The sequence below is a fragment of the Saimiri boliviensis genome, chromosome 2 (genome assembly GCF_048565385.1).
Source record: "Saimiri boliviensis isolate mSaiBol1 chromosome 2, mSaiBol1.pri, whole genome shotgun sequence".
Classification (NCBI taxonomy): domain Eukaryota; kingdom Metazoa; phylum Chordata; class Mammalia; order Primates; family Cebidae; genus Saimiri; species Saimiri boliviensis.
Genome location: NC_133450.1, coordinates 141,370,215 through 141,381,136, shown reverse-complemented (window position 1 = coordinate 141,381,136; position 10,922 = coordinate 141,370,215). Strand labels below are relative to the sequence as shown.

The 10,922-nt window shown below is 56.2% G+C and overlaps 1 protein-coding gene across 2 annotated transcripts in view; it reads left to right on the top strand.

The window, feature by feature from the left end:
• Positions 1-1,015: 1,015 nt before the first annotated feature.
• The window catches only part of ADAMTS13 (ADAM metallopeptidase with thrombospondin type 1 motif 13), a 35,719-nt gene continuing 25,812 nt past the window's right edge, over positions 1,016-10,922 (top strand). Inside the window, exons 1-8 of one of the 2 annotated variants that reach the window (XM_039461227.2) lie at positions 1,016-1,193; positions 1,709-1,775; positions 2,921-3,078; positions 5,412-5,495; positions 5,813-5,937; positions 6,075-6,221; positions 8,498-8,635; positions 9,461-9,623. In XM_039461227.2, coding sequence (XP_039317161.2) covers positions 1,089-1,193; positions 1,709-1,775; positions 2,921-3,078; positions 5,412-5,495; positions 5,813-5,937; positions 6,075-6,221; positions 8,498-8,635; positions 9,461-9,623 — 987 coding nt within the window. In that variant the 5' untranslated portion in view covers positions 1,016-1,088. Of the gene's footprint in view, positions 1,194-1,708; positions 1,776-2,920; positions 3,079-5,411; positions 5,496-5,812; positions 5,938-6,074; positions 6,222-8,497; positions 8,636-9,460; positions 9,624-10,922 lie in introns of those variants that run through there. The other variant, XM_074394549.1, reaches the window with a different exon arrangement.

Below are 10,922 nucleotides of genomic sequence, written 5' to 3'. Positions count from 1 at the left end.
CTCTCCACATCTAAGCATGCCCCTTCTCCAGGTGCCGCCTCCCTTCCCGCCCGAAAGCACACCCTCCTCTCCACGCCCCATTCCTTTATCCTGCGGTCCCTAATACTTACCACCGTTGAACGTGCTACAGACACAGCATGCGTTTGTCTAGCAACTTTTGTCTGGCTCCCTTCCCTAGAATTTTAGCTGTGAGAGGCCGGGGCTGCTGTCTGCCTGGCTGTGGCAGTGTTCCTGGTGTCCAGCACAGTACCTGGCTGGTTGCAGGGGCTCAGTGAAACATTCGTTGGCTGAAGGGATGGCTGAATGGCTCTGGCGGAAGGGCAGACACTAGTGACGCAGGAAGGAAGACTTGGCCAGGGCCTCCAGAGCCAGGGCCTCCCTGATTGCAGAGGAGGAGAGAGGCTGCAGGTTGAGGGGTGGAAAGACAGGTGAATACCCCTGCTGGTCACCTGCTTTCTGCGGCTGTGTAGATGTGAGGCGTGTGAAAGAGTGGTGTGGAGCATGTGAAGAGAGCCTTCCCAGAGGTGAAGGGGATTGCCAGGCGGTTTGTGACGATGAATGCAGAGCTCCGGTGCCATGCAGCCTGCTTCTGCGACTCTCCCCATCAGGCTCAGGCACACAGTAGGCGGAGAGTTGAACCAGAACTGCGGTGCCTTTGGCGCGGCCTCTCATCTGTCAGGTGGGAGCGGGGACCCTGGGAGACAGAGCCAGCTGGACGTCCCAGCATTCCTCCTGAACCTCCGTCTGCGGGTTTCCGGTCCAGTGTTCTTTCTCCTCCAGACTAGATGGCTTAGCTGACCTCTAAGAAAGTGGGTGTGCACATTCGGAGAGCTCTCTGGGGTACAAGACTGGGCTGCGGGGTACCCTGAACTGGAACCATCTTAGAGCAAGGCCGAGGTTGCAGCAGGAAAAGCAACAGGCCACCCACCCCAGCCACAGCCCCTGCCCTGGCAGGAAGCTCCCAACAGGAAACACTGCCTAATAGTCCCGCCCAGCGAGCAGGCCTGTCCCATCTCACACTGACCAGATTCCCAGTCACCAAGGCCGCCTCTCAGTCCGCTCCACTCCACAGGGCGGCTCTCCTGAGGATGTGCCAGCGCCACCTCCGGGCAAGATGCCCTTCCCTCTGTGTGGCTGGAATCCTTGCCTGTGGCTTTCTGCTGGGCTGCTGGGGACCCTTGCAATTCCAGCAGGTGGGCTCATTTGCGGGAGCGCGGCCACTGTGGGAGCCTTTGGGTGCTGAAAGCAGGTCACCTGGGGCGAGGGGAGAGCCAAACAGCTGACCACGTCAGCTTCGGGGTTTGCACTGGGCAGGGGAGTCCGCACTTGGGGTTTTGGAGGGTGACGTGTGCTCACTGAAGAGGAGTGGGTGTCTCAGTTCCACCTGCTCATCCGATGAAGCTGAACAGAAAGACACCAGTTTGTCCCAAACTGTGTGGGTTGCTCTTCTCCGCCCCTCCGTGTCTCTGAGTTCCCCCTGTCCTTCTTGGTCGGCCTCACCTACCTCCCTGCTCCTGTCTCCCTCTTCATCCGTGTCTCTCTCTCTCTTTTTTTTTTTTTTTTAAAAGACATGGGGTCTTGTTATGTTGCCCTGACTGGTCTCACACTCCTGGACTCAAGTGATCCTCCCACCTCGGTCTCCCAAAGCGCTAGGGTTACAGGCGTGAGCCACTGTGCCCAGCCTTGTCCATCTTCTTCTGTCTTGTAGAGTTGTCTTCAGACTTTGGAGCCAGAGACCGTGTCTTCCTACTTGAGCCCTGCTGCTCCCTTAAAAGGTACTTGTCCCAGTGTCTTCTCTCCTGGGGAAGTTTCTCAGGACTTTCAAGGGGCATCTCACCACTGAATCAGTGGTCTGGGATTTTTGGTGGATCCGATGGGAGAAGGTCAGAGAAGCTGCTGTCACCCCTGTTAATTAACTCTGTTACTTCCTGCCAAGTTGATAAAAGCTGGTCTGGGTGTTTTGGCCAAACTAGGGTCTTCACCCTAGCTTCTGTTAAATATCACAAGGGATTGGTCGCCGATTGGCTGGCCTGTCCTGCCCCATGGCCTCTGCTGAGCTGGCTGATTTTCAGGAGCTCTTGTGGTTTCTGGCTGTGGATGTAAATATTTATTCCTTCTGTGGGAAGCAGGATAGGTGCTGGCTCAGGCCCCCTCCTAAGGCTGTGGATTTCCTTATGATAAAGGTCTGTCCCCACTGCCCACAGGCCTGTGTCTGTGACCTTCTCCGGGTGCCAGCCCCCTTCCCAATAGGGCCATTGGTAACTTGACTAATGGCTGATGGGGCCAGAGGCAGATGGGCTAGTGGTGGGGGGAACGGGAGGGCATCCCCTCGTGACCTGGCTCTTTGTGGTCTAGGCCAGCTGCCTACTGATGAGTGCCTGGGGCCATGCTGGGGGCTGGATGCAGCCGAGGCTGTCTGGTTATCCCATAGCCTGGGTCCTTCCAGCTCTGCCCCTCCTGAAAGGCCGGGAGATCATTGCCCAGGGTCCCTGACCCTCTAAGAGCTCCCTTGGGAAAGGGCAGTGAAGGCCAGCCCAGGCCCCTGCTTCCCAGGAGACCACAGGGCTCCATTCACGTTCAATTTCCTGTCAGGGTACATGGCGTTACTCATGAAACACCTGTGCCCAGAGCAGGGTCCAGGAGGCAGGGCAGGGGCTTTCCCCTTCAGGCAGAGCTACCAGGTCAGTGAGAAGCTTGTCTTGATAGGGTGACCCAAAGGACATAATAGCCCAGCAGCTCCTCCCGGGCCCTGCCCTTTGCGTGTGCAGTCACTAACAGGGTCCAGCCCTTGGGGTGGGGGTAGCACGCAATGTCTTGACTTTGGAAGGCCACCCTTCCAGATCCGCCAGCACCTGTCCTGTTAGCTTGCCACTACTTGCTCTCTGGAACCATCGTCCTCTGCTCTCCCCTGCCCCTCCAGGCCGCCCTCCTTTCCCTGGCTTCCAGAGGCAGAGGCAGAGGCAGAGGCGGGCTGCAGGTGGCATCCTGCACCTGGAGCTGCTGGTGGCCGTGGGCCCTGATGTCTTCCAGGCTCACCAGGAGGACACGGAGCGCTACGTGCTCACCAACCTCAACATCGTGAGTGCCCCATGGGAGTGGCCTCCAGGGATGGCACTGGACCCTGCAGGCCCCCCACAGCCAGGGCTGGTGACCAATGTCTGTGGGCTGGTGTATCTGGTAGTCTGAATACTGTGGGTTAAACTCAGGTAGAATGGCTCCAGGCTCTTCCTCTTCTCCCTCCCCTGGGTGGAGGTCGGTGAGGTCCCACACCCCCTTCAGCTCCATAGCACTACGCTCACCCTGCAGCCTCTCCCTACTTGAGTCCCTTCACCAGGGACCACCCTCAAGCCTGGTCTCGTCCCCAGTATCCATTTGACCCCCAGGAAGCTCAGCTAACACGACCCTAGCAAACAGGGGTGTGTGTGCTGCTCACCCTGCCCTCTGCACCCCGACCCTGCCCTCTGCACCCCGACGCTGCCCTCTGTACCGCGACGCTGCCCTCTGTACCCCGACTCTGCCCTCTGCACCCCGACCCTGCCCTCTGCACCCCGACCCTGCCCTCTGCACCCTAACCCTGTCCTCTGTGTCCCGACCCTGCCCTCTGCACCCCAACCCTGCCCTCTGCACCCTGATCCTGCCCTCCGCACCCTGACCCTGCCCTCTCTCTGTTCTGTCATCCCCTACTCAAAGTGGCAAGGACAGGTCACCAGTCTGAAGTCTAAACAGAGACTGCTGACAAAGGAGATGCCAACCTTCATTTCTTGCTAGCACCTGAATTACCGTCACTTGAAAGCTGGAGAAGGGTGGGCAGGGAAGCACTACCCCCCAGCCGCCATCTCAGAAAGGCAAACAAGGCTGGGTGCATTGGCTCACACCTATAATCCCAGCGCTTTGGGAGGCCGAGGAGGAGGGCGGATGACTGAGCTTGGGAGTTCGAGACCAGCCTGGCCAACATAGTGAAACCCTGTCTCTACTAAAAATACAAAATTAGCCAGGCATGGTGGTGGGCTCCTGTAATCCAAGCTACTTGGGAGGCTGAGCCAGGAGAATTGCTTGAATTTGGGAGGCAGAGGTTGCTGTGAGCCAAGATTGCGCCACTACACTCCAGCCTGGACAGCAAGAGTGAAACTCCGTCTCAAAAGAAAAAAAATAAAGAAAGACAAACAAGCCAGCAAAGGCGGGTTGAACAGACCCCATGCAGCAAGAGCACACACACAACACACACAAAACAACGGTGTGCTAGGCAGCAAGGCGTTTCCACCACTGGAGGAGTTAATACCTTTAATACCAGATCGCATCCGTCAACTGCGTGCAATGTTGTCGGGCATGATAAGAAGAAACTCACAAAATTCATTCACTAAAAAAAGTTTTAAAATTCTTACTGGATATGGGGAACAAAATAGGAAATTAGCCTCAGCTGATAACTCCGGGTCCCTTTCCTGTCCCCTTGGCCTGCTCTGGAGGAGGGGGCTGCTCTGCCATCCCTCAGAAAGTTGGCCCTGAAGGACATTTCTGCTCCCAGCTGCAGGCAGCTCCCTCTGTATGTGGGGTACCTAGTGCCACTTTGCCCCCAGCCTTGGATCTGGTCATCTATTTTTTTTGATAGGGAGTCTCACTGTGTTGCCCAGGCTGGAGTGCAATGGTGCAATCTCGACTCACTGCAACCTCCACCTCCTGGGTTCAAGTAATTCTCCTGCCTCAGCCTCCTGAGTAGCTGGGATTACAGGCTCCTGATACCACGCCTGGCTAATTTTTTTGTATTTTTAGTAGAGACAGGGTTTTGCCAGGTTTTCCAGGCTGGTCTCGAACTCCTGACTTCAAGTGATCTGCCTGCCTTGGCCTCCCGAAGTGCTGGGATTACAGGTGTGAGGTACCACACCTGGCCCCAGCCTTAATTTAGAGGACGGGCTGGTGCAATACCAGTTGGCAACCATTACTATTGTGACAGATATACCCAGCTGGAGAGGGAGGAGAGAGCCTTTCTTGAGAGGGGGCCAGGAAAGTTTCCTGGTGGGAGGAGGGGACCCTCCTGCCAGTCATGAACATGGGTCAGATTCAGCAAGCAGCGGTGGAAGAGAACGTGCTGTGGGCAGGGAGCAGAGATGGGAAAGCCTGGGCTGAATGTGGGTTGAGAGGAGGAGCGTTTGATCGGAATAGCCAACACGTGACTGTCTCTGCGCTCCCACCCCTTGCTTCGGAGTTTCTTTTCCTTGTGTTATTTGGCCTTCCTGAGCCATGAGCTGAGGAGCACTAGAGCCACGGCTGACAGGGCATGGCATTTCAAGCTTCCCACACATGCTGATGGAGCAGCCTCTCCAGCCCTTCACACCTGGGGTGCCTGGGAGTCAGCAGCTGCCTGGCGCTGGCAATGCCCACCGGATGGGTTACCTCTCTCATTTGCCCTTTCACAGGGGGCAGAACTGCTGCGGGACCCATCCCTGGGGGCTCAGTTCCGAGTACACCTGGTGAAGATGGTCATTCTGACCGAGCCTGAGGTAGGCATGGAGTTGGAGCTTGGCACCCCATATCGAGTGTGAAACCCAAGTCACCGCGTCTCCTTCCTCTTTAACTTCTTCCGGGATGCCCCGATCAGCATGGGTCACAGAAGGGCGTTCAGACCAGCTGCCCTCCCAGCTCCACCCAGCACTTAGCACAGGCTGCCTGACCGCTTCTCTGAGCCTCAGCTGTCTCATCTGTAACGTGGGCTAGTCACAGGGCTGTTGTGGGGACTAACTGAGAAACACGCCAACCGCAGTCAGCACGCTACCTGGTAGGGGTGTCCTAAACAACAGGCTTTGCTGTTGATCCTCAGAGTGCCCCCAATATCACAGCCAACCTCACCTCGTCCCTGCTGAGCGTATGTGGGTGGAGCCAGACCATCAACCCCAAGGACGACATGGATCCTGGCCACGCTGACCTGGTCCTCTATATCACCAGGTAGCCGAGCCTTCTGATGGGGTGCTGGTCAGCCAGCCTGGGAAGGCTGCACCCTTGGCCTTCTCTCCAATGCAAAGGTGACCCTGGGGCAGGCACGTGCCTTCGCACCACCCAAGTGACTGTTTTCTTTCACGGAGGTTTGACCTGGAGTTGCCTGATGGTAACCGGCAGGTGCGGGGGGTCACCCAGCTGGGTGGTGCCTGCTCCTCAACCTGGAGCTGCCTCATTACCGAGGACACCGGCTTCGACCTGGGAGTCACCATCGCCCATGAGATTGGGCACAGGTATGCAGCCCCACCAGCTGTCCCCGGGCTCTGGAAGGAGCTGACCTGGGCCCCCAGGGTGGGGGTGGTCTTGGCAAGCAGTGGGTCTTTGCAGAGTTCTCCAGAGGGGCCTGTACCCCTCACCCCAACAGAATCAGAAGGGTGTGAGGGCAGGGGACTCTGATACTGTTTGATTAAAAGAAACTTTTTTCCCCCAAAAGAGGAGCAAAACACATTTAGCAAGTAGAAAATAACTTCTGTAGAAAATTCAGGTAAAGAAAAAGCAGGCTGTAAAAATTATCTCAAATCCCACCATTTAGAGATAATGTCTCTTTACTTTTTGTATTTAATTTCAGTGTCTTCTTTACATACACACACATAATTTTTTGTTTGCAAAATTGGGTTTTAGTTTGGATTCCCTGAATTAAAGGAAAATTGTGATTATGCTATGCATTGCTTTGTTACCTGCTATTTTTTTTCTTGCTAGGGTGAGCGTGGGATTGACCTGTTCTTTATGTAATAATATATCCCAAACATTAGCCCAGGTCTCTTACAGGTGTGCACCATAATTTATGTGATTAGTCCCCTCTTCTTGGGTGTCTAGGTTGTCTGAACATGTTTTCCTGTTGTGAATATTACGCATTTTTTTCTTTTTTCTTAAATAGAGACAGGGTTTCACCATGTTGGCCAGGCTGGTCTCGAACTCCTGACCTCAGGTGATCCGCCCGCCTCGGCCTCCCAAAGTGTTGGGATTACAGGTGTGAGCCACCACGACCAGCCAATATTATGCATTCTTGTGGGCAAACCTTCATTCCTACCTGTAACCATTTAGCTAGGGTGATGGGTTTCTTTTCATTTCTTTGGTTTTTTAATTATGAAAATATACCCAATTGTTGGAAAAATTCAAACAGTACAGAGATTTCTAAAGTAAAAAGTGAATTTCCACCTTCCTTGCCCATCAACCTCCACCCAATCCCTTTCAACCCCTCTGAGCCTGGGAGGGCCGAGGCAGGGTTCCCGGGTGTGGGGCAAGGCAGGGCTCCTTCTCCCTCAGAGGGAGCACAGTTTCCTTCTGCCACTGTGATGCAGCACAGGTGAGCCCCAAAACTGGGGGTTAGCCTGGGGGGGTTCTTGGCTTTTTTTTTTTTTTTTTTTTTTTTTGAGACAGAGTCTCACTCTGTTGCAAGGCGCCAGGCTGGAGTGCAGTGGTGTGATCTTGGCTCACTGCAACCTCCGCCTTCCGGGTTCAGGCAATTCTCCCGTCTCAGCCTCCCGAGTACCTGGGACTATAGGCACTCGCCACCATGCCCAGCTAATTTTTGTATTTTTAATAGAGATGGGGTTTCACCATGTTGGCCTGGTTGGTCTCGATTTCTTGAACTCGTGACCTGCCTGCCTCGGCCTCCCAAAGTGCTGGGCTTACGGGGGTAAGCCACCAGCCCTTGGCTTTACCCAGGAAGGAATTCAAGAGGGAGCAGGTGGTGGTAGACAGCAGCTTTTTACTGAAGCAGCAGTGGGCAGAGTGTACAGCCCAGCCTATAGCCCTTTTGAAGCACTGTGCCCAAAAGAGCAGCTCCAATGCTGGGCTGTAGTTCTATTTATACACACTGTTAATTATATGTAAATTAAGGATTTAAATGTCTGCCAGATTATGCAGACATTTCTAGAAAAAGGGGCGGTAACTTCTGGGTGTTGCCACGGCAATGGTAAACCGACAGGGCATGGAAAGGATCTTCCCACTCCTTGTTTTAGTCAGTCCTCTGGTCCGCTGTCCATTTCCTACAGCGCCTGTGCCCGGCCTCTCCCACACCATTAGGAGTCCTCCATCAGCTCTGCTTAGGGGAAAGCAAGCTCTGCTGTGACCCTTTGGAAATTGTCCCCCCCCCCCCGCCCCCGGCCTAGGAATGCAAACAATGGCCAAGGGCAAGCACATTTTCATTGAACCTTTAAATGTCGCTTTCCTCTCAATAGGTGAATTTCATCTCTGTAAACAGTCCCCACCTCTCTGCAGACTCATAACACCATGAATTAACGTGGCTTGCACGTTTTTAAAGCCCTTTGATATTTATTAGCAAAAGATGCGGGAGCCACGCTGCTGGCGTTCCCTTCGAGGGGGAAACTGAGGCAGGGCGCACGCGGCCCTCTCCACTGTGCCCGGTGAGCAGGTGTCGGAGTCAGGGGTCGACCCGGGTCCGAAAACTCGCTGGCGCTGCGGCGCGAGGGCACCGGGCCCCAGACGCGGCGACCTCGACCCCGCCCGCGCCCGCCGCCTGAGCGCAGCTCCTCCTGCCCGCCAGCTTCGGCCTGGAGCACGACGGCGCACCCGGCAGCGGCTGCGGCCCCAGCGGACACGTGATGGCTTCGGACGGCGCCGCGCCTCGCGCGGGCCTCGCCTGGTCCCCTTGCAGCCGCCGGCAGCTGCTGAGCCTGCTCAGGTAGCGGCCGCCCCGCGGGAGGGGCGCGTGAGCCTCCAGTTCGCCCGCGGAGCCGCCCGCGCCACCCCGTCCTACGTCCGTCCCCACTCTGCACTCAGCCCTCCTTCCTGTCCCCGCTCCAGACCCACCACTCCGTCCGCCGCTGCACCCAACCCCTGCGCCCTCCCCGCTCTGTCCCACCCTCTGCGCCCAAACCCTCCGTCCACCTCCCGCCCCCACCCCTCCGTCCACCCTCTCCTTGCGCTCACCCCCTGCGTCCTCCCTTGCCCCGTTGCGCCCTCGCCTTCGTTCAGACCAATCTGGGCACTCACCCTTCCGGCCACTCCCATCACACCCCCTAACCCCACATCCACTCCCCTCTCTCCCACTTGCCTACACCCACCCTCCATCTCAGGCCCCTGCACCCACCCTGTTCCTTCGCCTACCCCTCAATTCGCCCGCTTACCCTTTGTCTGCCTCCACCCGCGCCGACCCCACTCTAGTCGCTCCATCAGCCCCACACCCTGATCTCCCCCGCCCACCTACGTGTCCCCCTGCGTCCCCTTCCCACCGATCGCAGCCCTCCCCGGCCTAACCTGCATGTGCCCCATCCCACTCTGACCGGTCCCTTGTTGCCCATCCCTCTGCTGGCCACCCACCTCTGCGCAGGTCAGAGTCTTAGTCTTGGTCCCAGCCCAGAGCCGACTCTTGGTGGGCGGCGCGGGCAGAGAACTCCTGTTCCCACTCACAAAACGCCACGTCTCCAAGTCTCCACTCCCGCGCCCACTCCTCCCTCCCGCCTCCTCCCGGTGTACACCCCGGGCCTGAGCCGGGGCCTTGTCGCAGCGCAGGACGGGCGCGCTGCGTGTCGGACCCACCGGGGCCTCAGCCAGGGTCTGCCGGACGCCCGCCCGAAGCGCAGCCTGGCCTCTACTACAGTGCCGAGGAGCAGTGCCGCGTGGCCTTTGGCCCCAAGGCTGTCGCCTGCACCTTCGCCAGGGAGCACCTGGTGAGTCGGCCAACAGTGGCCTGGGGTTGGCAATGCGGTCCCTTGCACCACCCAGCTCACATCCCTGCCACGTGCACCGTGAGCACCTGCTGGGTGCCTTGCGGGGATGTAGGGTCAGGGTGGCTTAGTTTAAGGCTGTCTGTGGCCTCTAGAAATTATTTAAAATGTTTGAACAAAAGCCCCAACATTTTTGTTTGACTGGGGCCCACAAATGATGTAGCTAGCCCTGGCAGGGCCCCTGTGCCCAAGGACTCCTGGCTGAGTGAGGACACCAATCTTAAACAGTCACCAAGGACTTCCCATCTGTTGGGAAGTCCTTCCCATCTGTTGGGGTTGGAGTCAGCCTGGATGGCTTCCTGGAGGAAGTGGCCTCCAAACCGAACCCACAGCAGAAATGGGGCTGGCAGGGAGAGGGGAGATGAAGGAGAGCAGGCACTCCAAAAGACAGACTTCCTCACAGAGTTGCCTAGGACACTCATGGCTCCAGTCACTTTTGCCTTAGTGGGCCCCTTCCTCCATAAAAAATATTTAGAATTGTATTTTAATATTCGTATACAATGTGTAAAGTTTATGTGTTATTATAAATACAAGTCTTTTTTTTTTCTTCTTTAAGACAGGGCCTCATTCTGTTGCCCAGGCTGGAATGCAGCAGCACGGTCATAGCTCACTGTGGCCTCAACCTCCTGGGCTTCGCCTTGGAGTAGCTGGGACTACAGGCACATGCCACAATGCCCAGCTAATTTTTAAATTTTTTTTGTAGAGATGGGGTCTTCCTTTGTTACCCAGGCTGGTCTGACTCCTAGCCTCAAGCCATCCTTCCTGGGCCTAAGCCTTCTGCGTAGCTGGGATTACAGGTGTGCATCACCACGCCCAGCTAAGTTTTGTATTTTTAGTAGAGACGGGGTTTCATCACGTTGGGACACCAGGCTGGTCTTGAATTCCTGACTTCAGGTGATCTACCTGCCTCCCAAAGTGATGGGATTACAGGCATGAGCCACCGCGCCTGGCCTCTTCTGTCTGATTTTTAAAAGAAATTAAGACATTTCCTTGGTGAGCTTCAAGTCGGTGACAAGTTAAGAAAGCAAAAAAGGAAAAAAAACAAAAACCACGTTTCCATGGGCCCCCAAAAGCGTGACAGGCCCTGGTCACGATTCCGGTTCCCAATCTATGCATCGGTCAAGCCTTTTCCTCTGAGGGCACCAGTGCCCACAGCGCAGGGTGTTGGCTGTGTCAGTGTGTCCTGTGGTCTGGGAGGGACAGTTAAGGCTGGACACTGACCTGGAAGGCCCTGGTGGCCCC